Here is a 17,584-nt window from a genome sequence, read left to right as displayed (position 1 = left end):
CCGACCAAAACAAGCCCTAAGAGCCTTTACACCCCGCGCTCCGACCAAAACAAGCCCTAAGAGCCTTTACACCCCGCGCTCCGACCAAAACAAGCCCTAAGAGCCTTTACACCCCGCGCTCCGACCCAAACAAGCCCTAAGAGCCTTTACACCCCGCGCTCCGACCCAAACAAGCCCTAAGAGCCTTTACACCCCGCGCTCCGACCCAAACAATCCCTAAGAGCCTATACACCCGGGGGCAGGGTATCTCACATTTTCAGTCACTGGAGGGAAATAACAACAGACACATGTGGCTTGGATGTAATACAACACAGTTATCGAATATCATTTCCATCACAACCTTCAAACACAGAGCTAATACACGCCCACATGGACTGGTCCTCCAGTGGACTTGCCACAGAAATACCAGAACAGTCTTCAAGGTGGGGCCATTACTCAAGATACATTGAAGGATGCCAACTTCCACCTAGCAATACGGCTCCATCAAAGAAAAGACCTGCTTCTTTGTGCAAAGGTGTGTGTCACCTTCAACACAAGGTTTAACAGTCAGATTAACTTCAGAGTGAATCCCAGCTCCACACTCCTCCCTGACCAGCCACTTCAGCAAGGGATACTAAGGCAGCCACACAGAGAACTATACGACAAGTGCCTGACAACGCCCTCTGTAAAGTTCACTCCTCTGCCCCATCCAGCCTGGATGAGAGGGCCACCCTGCGGGAGCACAGTCCATTGTAACAACATTTCTTAAAGGCCTCCTGCCCCTAAGCACCCTGTAGGTCAGCGGTCCCCCAGTGGAGCCCCTAGTTTTAAGGAGGCTAACAAAAGCACCCTTCGAACTGCTAAGCTCTTGCTCCCTAAAACATCTGTCCCTCAAAACAGCATCTCTAGTGGGCATAGTTTCGATACACTCAGATCTTCAAAGACAAGGTTATTTGCAGGCTAAATCCCTGCAAATAACCTTGTCTTTGAACTCCCTGATGAAATCCACCTGCTCCCCATTTTTCACCTTCAGAAAACTGATAAGCTATAGGGTATAAGGGTTCAAGTGTGGACTTCATCAGAAGTGGTAAGAATGCTGTAATTACCTGTAACTGGCCCCCCCCCCCTCCCTGTATACATATAACAAAATGGACAAGTATGAAATATTAACCATCACTAATGGGTTATTCCCCTTTAAGAACCCAAGAACTGAAAAGCATTATGCCAACAAACTCTCGCGAGAGTGCATGATGCAATGTGAGTTGCCCCGACAAAAGCACATTGCAGCCATTTGCAAATTCTCTTTTTCCTTTTTCACTAAGAGTGAAAGCATCTGAGCTAAGTATTACTTAGTAGTATTGCCTTGTTTAACCTGTTTTTGCAGTTTTTCTGTCTCTGAGAGTGTTTTACTCACGGTCATTCCTGTTGTTTAAAATAATTATTATTATTGTCGAGTTTTTAATCTAGTCAGCCTGAACTGGCAGTGAGCCAGTGGGAGCCTGCGACTTGCGTTCGCTCTCCCCCGGGTCTAGTTCACTATTACGGCAGATAACTCTCCTCTGGACAGGACTCTATTCCAGTAAAAAAAAAAAAAAAAAAAAAGTTCTATTTCGGTTGAGATAGTTTTGTTGTTGTATATTATTTTTTGTGTATTCAGTGTTTTTTTACATTACTGTATACCCTTTCCCTTGTTTTTCTTTATCTTACAGAAAACGGGATCGAGTTCTGTGGGCTCACACGACACTGTATTACGGCTGTAGTACAGAGGTTATCTTCAGGCTTGAAGATAACCTGTAACTGTGGATCTACTGAGTGTAGTACTCGTGCTGCTCATTCCACAGTTACACAGTCTTCTTGACTGTACAGTTAGCTAGCGTGCATCTCTTCGTGAGATCCCCTGCTTTTTTGTGGGATTGCTGGCTGCTGTTGTTCATTAGCCCAAGATTAGCGTTTTTTTCTCCTTGTACCTTGGTACCAGAGCTGACGCAGTCTTTGAAAGTGTAGTACTGTAACACAATCTTATTCACTGTACAGTTAGCTGGCGTGCATCTCTTCGTGAGATCTCCTGCTTTTTGTGAGATTGCTGGCTGCTGCTGCTGTTGTGCATTAGCGCAAGGTTTGTGTTTTTTCTTCTTTGTACCTTGGTACCGGAGTTGACGCAGCCTTTGAGTTATTAATCTATATTGAGACAGTACCGTGTCTCAGTACCGCGTTTTCATACGCTCGGTACTGACGCTACCGCGTTTGCATACGCTTTGGTAATAACGTTACCACGTTTGCATATGCTCGGTCCTGGCGCTACTGCATTTGCATATGCTTCGGTACTGACGCTACCGCGTTTTTCGCTACAATTCAGTACCAACGGTAGGTATTTGTATTTGGTACCCAGACTGGTTCATACCAGGTCTGTTGATACCAACGGTACCCAGAACTGACGTTCGGTACCAGGTTTGGTACCAGGCTAACTGGTCAGACTTCATTCCAATAATATTTTATTGGTACCCAGACTAGTTATACTGAGTCTGTCGGTACCAACTCCTTCAGTACCTAGAACGCTCAGTACCAGGTTCAGTACCAAGCTAACTGTAGGTAATACTTTACATTGGGTACCCAAACTAGTTTTTACTAAGTCTGTTGATACCAACGTCTCGGTACCTACACTAATATGTTTCACGGTTGCATTGACTGTGGCGCTAAGCTGCCAGCAGCTGATGGCCACAAAAGATGTGTGCGCTGCTTAGGTCAGGAACACGCAGAGCGAGCTCTGGCGGACCCTGCCTTTTGTGCACAGTGCGCTGTTTTCAGCAAGCGATCACTACGTTCCAGGCTTATGCGCCAGTCGAGTGATAGCTCCATTACCCCGGCGCAGTTACCTCCTATGGAGGCAGCTGGTAGCAGTAGGGGGCGCTCTAGGGAACGCAGTTCTGGAGAGCTCTGCTCCAGGGAACACCATTCCAGTCATTCCAGTCATTCCAGGGAGCTTAGCCAGAGACCTTGCTCAGCTGAGCGCGGTGCCAGGGCACGTGGCTCCAAAGAGTCCGCCTCCAGGAAGCACAGGAGGAGGAGTCCTTCTTCTTCCTCCTCATCCTCTTCCTCTCCTGCTTCTTCTCTTTCCCCGAGGAGTAAGAAGAGAAGGCACAGGTCCCGATCATCGGACCGCTGGCGGTATATGTATGAGATGTTCCAGCAACAGCAGTCAACTTTGACCCAGTTGTTGCAGGAGCGGTCTCTGCCAGTGCAGGCACCTGTTGTGATGCGAGCACCTGTTGCTCCACCTTCACAAGTGGTTTCTCTCTCCCCCCCTCCGCTGCCAGAACTGGCAGAGGTTGAGTTGAGGGGGGGGGAATGGAGGACGCTCTCTCTGTCCTCGCTTCAGAAGGAGCTGAGGAGTGCGAGGAGTTTTTCTCAGAGGATCCAGCATTGGACTCGCTGCCTCTGATTCCCTTGCCTAGGGAGCTCATACCCCTGATGCGCCGAGCCAATGACGCACTTAGGGTGCCATGACCGAGCGCAACAGTTGAGAGGTGCTATGTTTATGACGCGTGTAAGGAGATACCTTCTGAGGCCCTGCCCATCGACCTGGATTTTTGGCAGGAACTGACCGCATCGTGGCAACACTCGGCCACAGCCCCTGCAGTCCCTCGGTCGGGTACGACCTATGGGATTCATGAGGGGGATAAAATAGGTTTGGTCCAGTTTCCCTCTGTCGGTCAACTATTCCAGCCTTGGCACAGCCAGCGAACCTTGCGCTGCTGTCCAAAGATGCAGCTTGTCCAAACAAGCAATGTCGGGTTACGGAGGTCCTTCTGAAGAAGGCTTACTCCGCTGATGCCTTCGTTGCCCGGCTGGACAACTACAATTCATGTTTGGTGGCTTACCAGAGCCACATTTGGAGCTCCGCTGCTGAGGGGGTCTTACCCTCGTTCAGACAGAGGAGCTGCGGCTGATCTCCCGAATGTTGCTACGGCTAGCTAAGCTTCTGAGCCAAGCAACAGGGCGGAGTATGGCAGCATTGGTGGCTGCGCGCCGTCAGCTGTGGCTTTCTCCAAAGCGGCAAGGGAAGCAAAAAAGGCGTTCAATGACCTTGCCCCTAAGACGGCACCACCGCCTAAGAAGCAGTGGTATCAGAGATCACCGCCTCTGCCACAATGGCATCCTCAGGGCGGTCCACGGGACTCTCCAGCGGCCGCTGGTAGGTCGGGTCGAGGGCGCGGTAAGCAAAGGCGGTTCCAGCGCAATGCGCCTGATAAGAAACCGCAGCAACAACCCTAGGAATTTGCTGCCACAGGCCCAGGGCCCCTTCTCCAAAGCCCATCTAGAGTACTGGGGCCAGTGCACCCGCAATTCGTGGGTGCTCACCACTATACGTTGGGAGTACTCCTTACAATTCAGCCATGGACCACCCCCCTTTCGGGGGGTGGTCCATTTGCTGGTCAAGGACCCCAAAGCCAACGACTCACTGGCTCAGGAGCTAAAAACCCTCCTGCAGAAGCAGGCTATTCGCATCTTGCCACCCTCCGACATGGTCGGGGGGATCTACTCCAAATACTTTCTGGTGCCCAAACGGGACGGCGGCCTCAGACCGATCCTCGATCTCAGACAGGTCAACCTGTATGTGAGCCGCAGGTGGTTCAAGATGTTGACCTTGCAACAGCTGTCGCAGTTCATCAGGCCGGGCAACTGGTTCACGACAGTGGACTTGCAGGACGCCTACTTCCACATTCCCATAAAACAAGGGCACCAGAAGTATCTTCGGTTCGCCTTTCAAGGGAAGGGCTATGAGTTCCGTGTACTGCCGTTTGGCCTATCCCTAGCGCCACGCGTTTTCACGAAATGCATGGACGCTATCCTGGCCACTCTGAGACTGAAGTGTATCAGAGTTCTAAACTACCTGGACGACTGGCTCATTTGTGCGGAGTCGCCAGGTCAGGCGCAGCAACACACGGAACTTGTCACCGATCAACTATCCAGACTAGGTCTGAAGGTGAATCATGCGAAAAGTCAACTGACGCCAGCTCAAGTAGAGCTCTACTTGGGTCTGAGTCTGGACTCCCAGTCCATGACAGCAGCAGCTATTCCAGTTTGGCAGAGCTTTACCAGTGGTGACTTCCAGAAGCTTCTGAGCCTGATGGCAGCAGCCTCTCAATCCCTTCCCCTGGGCCTCCTGCATATGCAGCCCCTCCAGGCCTGGTTCAACAGGATGGTCCCTCACCCAATGCTGAACCGCAACCATTTGGTGACAGTGTCCAGATATTGTCTCCGGACTCTCTCTTGGTGGAAACAACCGACCCACCTATGCCTAGGCTTCAGGCTGGGAGCGGTCACGAGAAGAGAAGTCGTTATCACCGACGCCTCCAACCACAGTTGAGTGTGGAACGGTCGGGGCGCACAAGGGGTGTGGCGGCCTCCGTGGCGAGGCCAAAACATAAAGCTTCTAGAATTGCAAGCAGTGTTTCTCACCTTTCAGTTCTTTCTAGAGGATATCAGGCAGAGACACGTGCTTGTCCGGACATACAACACGACAGTGGTGGCTTACATCAACCACCAGGGTGGTACAAGATCACCCAGTCTCAACAGGGTGGTCACCAGACTTCTGGTCTGGGCTCACACCCACTTCCTCTCACTCCGAGCGATAGACCTACCCGGAGTGGTGAACATTGCCGCAGACCTCCTCTCGAGGCAGGATCCAGACGGCTCAGATTGGAGACTCCATCTCGAGGTTGTGAGCCTAATATGGGAACAGTTTGGGAGAGCAGAGATCGACCTCTTTGCCTCCCGGGAGTCGGCACATTGCACCCTGTGGTTCTCCATAAGAAGAGACGAAGGGTGTCTAGGGGTCGACGCATTGGCTCACCAGTGGCCAGCGCATCCACTATATGCGTTGGAGCAGTGTGGAGTAGTGGTTAGGGCTCTGAACTCCTGACTGGAAGGTTATGGGTTCAATCCCTGGTAGGGGACACTGCTGCTTTACCCTTGAGCAAGGTACTTTACCTAGATTGCTCCAGTAAAAACCCAACTGTATAAATGGGTAATTGTATGTAAAAATAATGTGATATCTTGTAACAATTGTAAGTCGCCCTGGATAAGGGTGTCTGCTAAGAAATAAATATTACTGGTACTGGCCATACTCATTATGCGTTTCCACTGATAGTCTGGAGAAGATCAGACAGGACAGGGCCACAGTCCTACTAGTAGCACCTCACTGGCCCAAGAGAGTCTGGTTTGCCTCACTGATACATCTCCTGTGGGGACAGCCTTGGCAGTTGCCCAGTTGCCGCGACCTGCTCAGCCAGGCGCAGGGCGGTCTGTGGCATCACGACCCATCGAGCCTACAGCTCTGGGTTTGGCCACTGAGCGGCTCCATTTGAGCAGTCTGGGTTTGTCTAATAGGGTGATTGACACCTTACAGAACGCTGTCTCCACTCGTTCCCAGTATGGCTACTGGGGCGTTTTTCAGACATGGTGTCTGTCGAAGGGAGAGGATCCCACGACATGCCCGATGGTAGTGATCTTACAGTTTTTGCAAGACCTGCTGGATGATGGGAAGAGCCCTTCTACTCTGAAAGTCTACCTGGCAGCTATTTCAGCTTGCCATGTGAAGATAAATTTAGTCTCCCCAGGAGCACATTTCCTGGCGGGACAGTTTTTGAAGGGAGCTAAGAGACTCCGTCCTCCAAGGAAGGACGTTGTTCCTCACTGGCGGTTGAATGTCATGCTGAATGCACTGACGAAACCACCTTTTGAGCCCATGCATTCCTCAGAGCTAAAGCTTTTGTCTTTTAAGACAGCTTTTTTGGTGGCAGTCACTTCTGCTAAGCGAGTAAGTGAGCTGCAGGCACTATCTGACGCCATAGCCTGTTTATATTTTGGGAAGGGGCGGTCACGAGTGACACTCCGGACCAACCCTGCGTTTTTGCCGAAAAATATTTCGGCTTTCCATATCCCTCCTCCTTTCCAGTCCGACAAAGACAGAATGCTCCACACGCTATGCCCTGTCAGAGCAACTCTTTGTTTGCTATGGTTCTCAGTTCCAAGGCCAGGCTCTGTCTAAACAGCACCTGTCTAGGTGGCTAACGGAGACCGTGAAGATGGCGTATCAACTTGCGAAGTTGCCCCCGCCGGAGAAGGTCACTGGCCATTCCACTAGAGGGCAGGCCACTTCTTGGGCGATGTTCCAGGGTGCATCTGTCATGGCGACCCCCCACACGTTCATGAGGTTCTACAGGATGAACATCGTGGATCCGCTGTGTCCTGGGTTTGGATCAAGGGTGTTGAGGGCTGCCTCAGAGGCCGTCCCCTCAACTAAGGATTGATCGGTAAGTGACTTGTCACCTTGTAGGACTGCTAGCGCGGTTAGCTCATAAGAGTCTTGCGCCTGTCCTGACAAGAGATTGGGTATACTTACCCATTAGTGATGGTTAATATTTCGTACTTGAAAGAGAACGTTAGGTTATTATCATAACCCTGGTTCTCTGAAATAGAAATATTAACCATCAGTCTTCGCGGTCGCTGTGGAGCCACGAGACTCAAAAGTAAAAAGAGAATTTGCGAATGGCTGCAGTGTGCTTTTGTCGGGGCAACTCACATTGCGTCATGCACTCTCACGAGAGTTTGTTGGCATAATGATTTTCAGTTCTTGGGTTCTTAAAGGGGAATAACCCATTAGTGATGGTTAATATTTCTATTTCAGAGAACCAGGGTTATGATAATAACCTAATGACTTCTGTCACCTGTATTACCTGGAAGGGGACAGGACGGAGAAGGATGCAATACTGCTCAGCCTTCCACTTCGAGAAGCGCAGATTCTTTCTCCTGGGCTAGCAGTGAGAACGGGGGTTCATGTGTGAGCAGATCTCGAGTATGTCTTGCACACCATGCTGGTGGTTTTAACTTTAACTGTTGATTGCATTACCAACAATATATTGCAGGCTACAGTCTGGTTGAATACTTTTTAGGGTCACTATAGGTCAGGTGAAGTACCTGACTTCTGTATCTGGCTTCTTTTCCTGGGATGCAGTGTCTGCCTCTGCAGTGTAAAGGTTGGGAGCTCAGCTTGTTTCCTTTTTTCGATTGCCAGGTGACGGATGATGTTAATGCTGGGCCTCTTCTTTTTAAACTGGGAAAGGTGGAGTTTGAAAACGTTCACTTCAACTATGTGAATGGGTAAGCACACTTTCAGTCACCAAGGTTAGCCCTTTGGTTTTTGGCAGGTTTCAGATTTTTTGCACTCTGGTTTCAAAGTCAGCATAAGCAGTCCAAAGTAATAAATACATTGTTTTGTGGTTTCAGTTATCTTACTGCAGGTATTTACCACCTTGTTGACACCAACTTAGCATTGTTTGTTTGGTCTGTTTTTTAAGCAGATAAACTGATGACATGCTTTTTTTGTGGTGATGGTGCATCTTTCAATAATTTTCATTGATTATCAAAACATTTTTAAGGAATTGCCTATTAAAAGTTTATGAGAAAAGCAAGGCAGATTGGAAATTTGAAATAAGGGCTCGACAAATCTGCGACTGAACCTTATCCTTCCTAACTGAGAGAAGTGCATTGGACACATTTTATTTTAACCAGAAGAAAAATCTATTTTTTAGTTATAAAAAGATTTAGGAAAAGTCCCAATGTTAATCCTTTCTTAAAATCTGGCCGATTGTACGCAGTCCACCATGCTCCCTTGCTAATGTAAAGGGGCACATCTTGAGAACGGGTCTAGCAATGAATGGGAAACGGGGGTTATGATGCAAATCCCATTCAACCAACTTTTTCTTTCTTTTTATAGTAAAGAGATTCTGAAGGACGTGTCCTTTACAGTCATGCCTGGTCAAACAGTAGCTCTGGTATGTGAAGCTTGTTTATTATATTTTAACGTTTGTTGTTTGTACAATTTCCTTACAAAACCACAGAGCATGTGTTTAGTCTTTATTTCCTAGACTGGTACTGCAAGTGCTTGTAAGAACATGGTAGCGAATTGTAATTGTTTTTTCTAATACAATGCTTGTAAACAAGCCTTGAGCAATCAATAATATATATGTGATGCACATAGGGCTGTGTTCAAACATTAATTCTCTAGCCAGGAGTTTCAACCAGTTGAGGAAACAAATCCTGCCAGATGAAACAGTTCTGAACATGAGAATGAGCAACAGCAGGCTTTACTTTGTTGTTATAGAAAGACTTCAAATTGAACCCATTTATTTGTATTTTCATGTCAAGCTTTAATACATATTGACTGCCTTAGTTTTCATGTCTTTAAAGGTGTTATGAAATGGGAACCTGGAACAGATTTTTCAATAAAATGAGCCAACCTAAGTAGAATGTGATATTCAGGGCAGTTGCCTCTTTTTACCAATAATAATGAATACATCATTACATTTGTATCACTTAACCTGTAAAATAGGAATTTAACACACAAAAATGCTAAAAAGAACACTAGTAAACTATACAAAGTACTAATAAAGAGATTCCAACCTTGCCATGGTCATTTCTAAGAATGTCCTGAATTGTTGTGATAGTGCCATTGTAAACCTGTGCTGTCCACAGGTGGGGCCTTCTGGATCAGGAAAGAGCACCATCATCCGTCTCCTCTTCCGCTTCTACGATGTGCGGGGGGGGTGTATCCGGATTGACGGGCAAGACATCTCCAAGGTAGGGATCCCGTGGGGGTGGCGGGCGGTGTCGGTGGCAGGTTTTTGGTTTTCTCCTGAGTGCTGAGCTGGGCAGCTCATATTAGTTTTGTATTTTGGCTTTTTTCTGTAAAGCCCATGTGAGATAACTTGATTGATTTTCTTGGAAATAAAACTGTTTTATTCGCTCCATCGAAAACGTGCATATAGTATCGGTAACGTCTATTTGTAGACTCCTCTGATTTGTAAATAAAGTCTGCTTCTTTCACTTCTTTAAGTTCCACTTTCAAAGTCTTTTCTTCAGGGATATGTAGACATTTAAGAAAAATGTGTTCCTGTCTGAAAAATTTGTGTCTCATCTTTCGCAGCCAACAGGCAGCTCTGGGAGCTGGAAATACAGTACTTGCAAACAAACAGAGTTCACCAATGATTGTAGCAATAATCATAACATTGTCCAAGGTTTGTGGCAAATTGAGAAACCGTGTGAAACACAAAAAAATGGAACATTTAAAAAAGTTATTTTGACCGGCGCTAGCACTTTATACACAACTATATACACAAACAAACAAAAATCTGGATGCTTAGTAAACACGGCAGGAGGCCTGGCTTCATATTACATCCTTACTGTTAAGGATCATGTGCATGCACTGTAATGTAATGCTAAGGATCTTCAGTAGGACTTCTGTTTTATTTATATTTTTCGAGTTTTTCGAGTTTTGTGTAAATGTTTTTTTTTTTGAGGTTTTTGCTTTGTATATACTGTATAAAATTATTGTTTTCCATGTCCAGTGTTTGCATTTTTGCATCAGTTGTTTTATCTGTTAAAATCAGAAGCCCTAATCTTAAGGTTATGTCAGTATTTTTTGTGCTCATGCAAACCCCCTACAATAGCCTTGCAACCCCCTTTTGGACTGGGACCCCCAGTTTGAGAAACGCTGATCTAGCCTATGCCAGAGCCTTCCTGTATTTTCCATGATGGCTTTTCCACGCAAAGTACTGAACATGCAGTTTGGAGTCCTTCCATTGTTCCAATATACGACCCTCACATTTCAGGTTACAAGTCATATCATTAAACCATGGCAATCTTCTTTTAAAAGACACACGCCAAGTTTCAACTGCCGCTCCTTTTTTCAAACTGTTCCATCAGGTCAACCAAAAGACAACATGGAAATATATTCTTAAAGTTCAATTTAACTGAGGCGTGTCACATCACATTTACAATGTGATGAAAACAGTACTGTTCACTCTTGACCAAATATAGCTGCCATGTTGTGTTCACGTGACTCTTTGGCTTCCTGATTCAGTCACAGTTCAGTCACATGATTCTGCAGCCTGTCTGACACACTGAGCTTTACACTGTCACAGAGGAGTCACATGATTTTATACTGCAGCAGACAGTCTGGGGGTGAAAGTATTATTGAAAAACAAAAACTTAAAAGGAGCAAAAGTCCTGAATTGACCCACAACTACCATGTTGCTGCTTGAAACTAGATTGGGGTATTGGCTGCCCTTGCCATCTGTTTATCAGCCTCTTGAAAGGGCTAAGATCTCAGAATTGGTGAAGTCTTTTTGATCTCTGGTGTTTAATTCCCAGATGCTCAATCTGTCTTTTTTACTGAATGTGCTGGCTCTCAGATCCACAGTACTAGGTTATTTGAACTGGCTCTTTGATATCTATTACTACTGCACTGAAATTGCTGGCTCTCAGGACTGCATTAAACATAACGTCCTAAACTCCTTCTGTGTTACTGTATTCAGTATTGCATTTGTTGGCTGTCATCCCCAGGATATTATTATGTATTCCAGTTAAATATATGGAACATTATTATGGCGGGTGGTTTTTTTTACATCCAGGTCTCTGGTATTTGAACTCACTTTGCCACCTGAGGCTGTGTTGTAACCCTGCTGCCTGCTTAGCGATTAGAGCTAACAAACCAATCATTCATAAATCCCACCTGTTGGGCACTGCCGTTTGGTGAATAGGGCTCAGATGTGCATGTTCTGAAAGAAGCACATGTTCTAGCAAACATATATCTTAATTTTAAAACACTGTGTTGCCTTGCCTTACAGGAAGTCTGTTAAGCCAGGCTTACACTGCACGATATTTGCAAGCGGGAGACGCAGCGCCACTCACACGTACCGATTGAGCTATGATTTCTCACTGTTTGTTTATTTATTTATTTAGCAGATGCCTTTATCCAAGGCGACTTACAGAGACTAGGGTGTGTGAACTATGCATCAACTGCAGAGTCACTTACAATTACATCTCACCCGAAAGACGGAGCACAAGGAGGTTAAGTGACTTACTCGGGGTCACACAATGAGTCAGTGGCTGAGGTGGGATTTGAACCGGGGACCTTCTGGTTACAAGCCCCTTTCTTTAACCACTGGACCACACAGCCTCCTAACCATCCCCACTGTAGATAGGGGATTGCAAGCTACACAGACTACACAAGATATCTTGTCGCGGACTGCGTCTATTTTCATTGCAGAATCGTAGACATCATTCAGGAGAATCATGGACTCAAGCGAGGAGGCGATCGCTGTTGTCTGTGCATTGTTTTGCACAGAATAAAAGAAGAAAACGCAGAGAAGATCCATTTGGACGCACAATTGGCTTATGTAGATTTTGCTATTAATATTTTTCTCTGATATGAAAAACATTAAATACTAGAAAATATTCAAATAAAATAATTATTTTCTTACTTCCAAACTGGTTTCACTATGACGGTGCACAAGAAATGGCTTTAAGAATTCAAAATTCTTTAAAATCCATTTCTGCCTGGAAGTGAGGTCTTTTGTGCCACTGGGACAAGGTTTCAGCAGCTTTCCGTATTGTGTCCGCAGAGAGGATGCTTTTGTTTGGACTTCTATCACTGACCTAAAATAAATATAAATACACATTACAGTATAATGCTCCATATCTATATAATTGAAAGCATACAGTCATGCATTTTGAATATGTGTATAATAAGTACTATGTGTGTATAATAGGACCGTGGATATTGCTAATTTCATACTCTGCAAATTCCAGCATGAGAACTTATACTTCAGGGCCATAGACTGCACGAATGTTCAATATTGCGATAAAAAAAATGTTTATAACATTTACAACATTATAGCAATGTCAATATTTATTTCCTTGACGTCTGTGCTCTGAACCAACTCAAGTCGAGGTGCATCCAAAATAATAAAATCTAATCTGTTCAAAAAGCGCAACACTCGCTCGTAGTACAAAATATTTATTATATTAAAAAATTGGCATGAGAGATTGTCCGTCAAGCGATCTTCATCAGAATACCAAATTCTGATGAATAATTTGAAGACTTTTAAACTAATAAATATTTTGTACTACGAGCGAGTGTTGCGCTTTTTGAACAGATTAGATTTTGAACAGACTAGAATACAACTTTAATAGTGGCTACTACTAGTTTGTCATAGGTTTAAATATGCAACAACGTAATCTACATTCTCTGTGTTTCTCACACACACACAGATGCGCACCCCTCCTCCTCGTATTTTGATTAAATTAGCAATACAAGCATACAGTAGGGGTTTGAAAGGGATATCGAATATGAGTGACTGTAGAAATTGATTGCCATGAGAACACACAACCACACACAGTATCTGCTTCGGCGTTTACAAGTTATAGCAATTATTTACTTACCAGATACCTGAAGTTCCAAAGCAATTTCCCTCCATCTTTGTTCCTTCAATGAGCGATCATGATAGGAAATGTCACTTATGTCAAAGAGACACAGGTGTTCCTGCCACATCTCCACCATCCTTTCCTCAATTTCGAGGCTCCACACCTTGCGGGGCACAACCTTTCTCTTCGTCGCCATTGTTGCTAGCTTGTCCTATTGGCTACTGGCAGCATTCATCAAGAAATCGGCCCGTAGCCCCTCACACATTTCACAAATTGCTTTGTAGAGGACTAAAGTTTTCTGACGTGTTAGAAATTTGCCGGGATGTCGTAAGAGCGTCGGGAGATCGCAGAAGCCATTAACGGGGCATTGTAGACCCTCTCACACTTATCGACCATTTTGTCCCCGACAACCTCATTTTGTCCCAGATTTTAAGAAATTAGTCGCCGACTCCTCAGCTCGTCGACAATCAGCAAAAATCGTGCAGTGGAAACCTGACATTACTGCTTTATCCCAGCAGTGTTATGTGGTTCAAAGCATCTTACTGGCTGCAAAACATGCCTGTCAGTAGGGGAGGCAGCTGGTTTATTACTGACAATAAACAAGGCAATGAAGGGGTGGAGAGAATTTGACTCTCCCAAGTGCAAGACAAACAGCGTTCTGTAACCTAGTGTACTTCAGACAGCATGTTTTTAAAATACAAAAACATGTACTTCTTTTAAGACTGCTCATTCGAACCCTATATTGTGCACGGTGGTGAAAAGTTACAGAATAATTTAGCTACAATCAGGGTCGGGTCAATTCCTTTTTTTTCAATTCCAATTCCTTTTTTAAATCAATTCCAATTCCAATTCCCATTCCCTTTTAACCAATTCCAATTGCAAGTCATTCAAACCTTTGAAGGACTTGCAATGGGAAATGGAATTGGAATTGAAAAAAAGGAATAGACCCAACCCTGGCATAAATGACTTGAAGTGAAAGTCCTAACCCTGGAAAGCAATCCATTCTGCTGGCACTGTCATTAAGAAGTCCCGTTCCCTCCCGCAGGTAAAGCAGACATCCCTGCGCTCCCACATTGGAGTGGTGCCCCAGGACACTGTGCTCTTCAACAACAGCATCCGAGACAACATCCGCTATGGGCGCATCTCAGCCTCCGATCAAGAGGTGGAGGAGGCAGCGCAGGCCGCAGAGATCCACGAGAACATCAGCGCCTTCCCAGATGGTAACTGTGGCAGCAGGCCAGTCTCACACTGCATGCAAGCATGGCAGGTCCTCCGACATGCCTTGTGCGCACATTTTATAAAAGTGTTTTATTTCAGGACCTCAAGTCACCTCAGTTGGGTCTCTTTTTTTTGTTGCATTGTTGCTGTAATTTACATTCACACACATGGTGCATGTTGAACCCTGGAGTAAAAAGCTAAACAAAAGATAAAGGGCCCGATTGGATTATAGCGCTTTATTGCCAGTTATAATACTGACATAAAACATTATTGTACACTGACTGGTCAAAAAAAATTGAAAAGGGAGGATACATTTGAAAGTCTCCTAGATTGCAAAGTATTGTATGCCAAGGATAGATGGTCAAAATTCAAACCCATTAAAAATTACTTTCTTGTCCGTATAGTGTAATGTATAATTTGTATCAAAGCTGCTTACTGAGACATTATCACACTGTATACAGTGCACAGTTCGATATTCAAAGCTATCTTATTTTTAGTGCACTTTGACCTCGTCACTTCCATGCCTCAACTCTAACGGCATGTGCTAAGCAATCTAGTATGTTTTTGAACAACATCACGTTAAAACCAGTGTGTTTGAAATGTTACCATTGCTTGTAGGCACATTCTCCATCTAATCATTCCTAATGTTTCATGTGGACCTCATTGACCTCAGAAGGCGTAGAGTCCTTCAACACTGGATGAGACCCTCCTGTTTCCACTCACAGCAACCCGGGAGCGACGCACTGCGGTCTTCAGTAGCAGGGCACTCGCCAGTCAGTGTATAATATTCCACACAGATTTGAGCACTTATGTAGTATGAATCTCACTGCAATTAAAATCTTAAAAGGAGTTCATGTTGTTAACCCTAACTAATACTTTAAGTATAGCACAGAAACCAGGACCAGAGGACACATTTGGAAATGAAATGGAGATAGACTTAGAACAGAGGGAAGGAGACACTTCTTCACACAGAGAATAATGAGGGGATGGAATGGGTTACCGAGCCATGTTGTTGATGCTGAATCAGATGGCTTTTTAAAGTTTTGAGATCAGTCAGCTAGGAAATGGACGAGCATAGTAGGCTGAAGGGCCGAACGACCACGTCTTTTTCATAAATGCTCTTATGCTCTTATGCTCTTCTGGCTGATGAGTGAATAAAGCCTTTCTGATGACTGAATAAAGCCTTACTGATGAATGAATCAAGCCTTACTGATGAATGAATCAAGCCTTACTGATGAATGAATCAAGCCTTTCTGATGAATGAATAAAGCCTTTCTGACATGCTGGTCATGCCCAGTTGATCTTGGCTGGGACCCTGTAGAGAGCCCTCCAGGATTCAGCAGCTTGGAAATGTAGGTTTGGCAAGAGATAAAAGGCCACAGTGGTGATGGCAGGAACGGGCGGTTGATTGGCTGCATTCCTGGTTTATAGGTGGGTTGCAGTGCCAAGGTCAAATTCAAACTCTGCATTTCAAAGTGAGTACAAATAAAATGTTAAAATATAGCATATAGTAAATTTAGACGTAATTCACCTTGAAGCTAATATTCAATATAATACTTACTGTTCAGGATTCTAAAGCATAGGAGGGATTTGGTGGCTGGCATTTCACTGAAGCCTGATGCTTGCTATCCTACAAAAAAGTCAAAATGATTGTGTTTAAAAAATGCTATGGGCCTTATTTGCTGCTGTAACATAGCTGCTGTTTGTAATGGAGCAGACAGTAACAGTGCTGCTGTTTGTAATGGAGCAGACAGTAACAGAGCTTCTGTATGTAATGGAGCAGACAGAACAGAGCTGCTGTTTGTAATGGAGCAGACAGTAACAGAGCTGCTGTTTGTAATGAAGCAGACAGTAACAGAGCTGCTGTATGTAATGGAGCAGACAGTAACAGAGCTGCTGTTTGTAATGGAGCAGACAGTAATAGTGCTGCTGTTTGTAATGGAGCAGACAGTAACAGTGCTGCTGTTTGTAATGGAGCAGACAGTAACAGAGCTGCTGTTTGTAATGGAGCAGACAGTAACAGTGCTGCTGTTTGTAATGGAGCAGACAGTAACAGAGCTGCTGTATGTAATGGAGCAGACAGTAACAGAGCTGCTGTTTGTAATGGAGCAGACAGTAATAGTGCTGCTGTTTGTAATGGAGCAGACAGTAACAGAGCTGCTGTTTGTAATGGAGCAGACAGTAACAGAGCTGCTGTTTGTAATGGAGCAGACAGTAACAGTGCTGCTGTTTGTAATGGAGCAGACAGTAACAGTGCTGCTGTTTGTAATGGAGCAGACAGTAACAGTGCTGCTGTTTGTAATGGAGCAGACAGTAACAGTGCTGCTGTTTGTAATGGAGCAGACAGTCTTTGCAATACAAACTGGCTGTGTGTCACTCATTGACTTGATTTTCAGAAATTCAGTTGACCATTGTTCTGCATGCCTGTGTGTGTTCAGCCAATGAGATTGCATCTTCTAAACACCTAATTTCCCTCAGTTTTGCTAAATAGGAAGTGTGGCTGCAGACAAGTGCATGAGGAAACTTTGCAATTGATCCATTTTTTTATGGTAGAACATTTTTATGGGATGTCAGATGTGCAGAATATAAAGACTGCAATAAAAAAAAGAAGATGAATAGAAGGAATTAGCAAATATTTTCAGGAAATCACCAGGTAAAGAGTTTGCCAGGAGAAGGAAACATCTGAAAAGAAATCCCAAAAAATCTAAAACATAGGGAATGCCGCAGAACCCTTCCTGCACCGCTCGTAAAATGTTCTGCAAATTACACTCGGATCTCTTGGGCTTTGCTTACGGTTTTTTTTCCCAGTGTGTGTGTATATATATATAATTTTTTTTTTTTAAAGTAACAAAGGTGCTTAAATGAGTAACGGACAGAGTTTAAAATACAAAAAAAGCCAATCACTTATCTTTTCTATGTAATGTGTATGCTATGTATAAAAGGAAGATCAAAAATGTGTATTTGCTTACTACATTGCTTTTTCCTGGGTTGCACGCTGTCTTTGAGGAAGTCCAGTCCTTCAGAATACTTCCACTGTGCTTTTGGAAAATCATCTGTGGCACTCCCTGATTTCTTTTCAGATATTTTCCTTCTCCCGGCAAAATACTCCACACTCAAG

General features: G+C 44.8%; 1 protein-coding gene across 2 annotated transcripts in view; it reads left to right on the top strand.

Annotated features, from left to right (window-relative positions):
* Positions 1-17,584, top strand: part of LOC117412335 (ATP-binding cassette sub-family B member 6) — a 101,270-nt gene that overhangs the window by 49,128 nt on the left and 34,558 nt on the right. For both annotated transcript variants that reach the window (XR_009329688.1, XM_034020630.3), the window contains exons 13-16: positions 8,057-8,142; positions 8,759-8,816; positions 9,517-9,621; positions 14,294-14,468. Coding sequence is in view for 1 of the 2 variants with exons in the window: in XM_034020630.3 (XP_033876521.2) it covers positions 8,057-8,142; positions 8,759-8,816; positions 9,517-9,621; positions 14,294-14,468 (424 nt within the window). In the remaining variant the exon portion in view is untranslated. The remainder of the gene's footprint in view (positions 1-8,056; positions 8,143-8,758; positions 8,817-9,516; positions 9,622-14,293; positions 14,469-17,584) is intronic.

This window comes from Acipenser ruthenus, chromosome 10 (assembly GCF_902713425.1).
Source record: "Acipenser ruthenus chromosome 10, fAciRut3.2 maternal haplotype, whole genome shotgun sequence".
Lineage (NCBI taxonomy): Eukaryota > Metazoa > Chordata > Actinopteri > Acipenseriformes > Acipenseridae > Acipenser > Acipenser ruthenus.
Note: the sequence above shows the minus strand (reverse complement) of the source record. Positions and strands in the feature narration are given on the sequence as shown.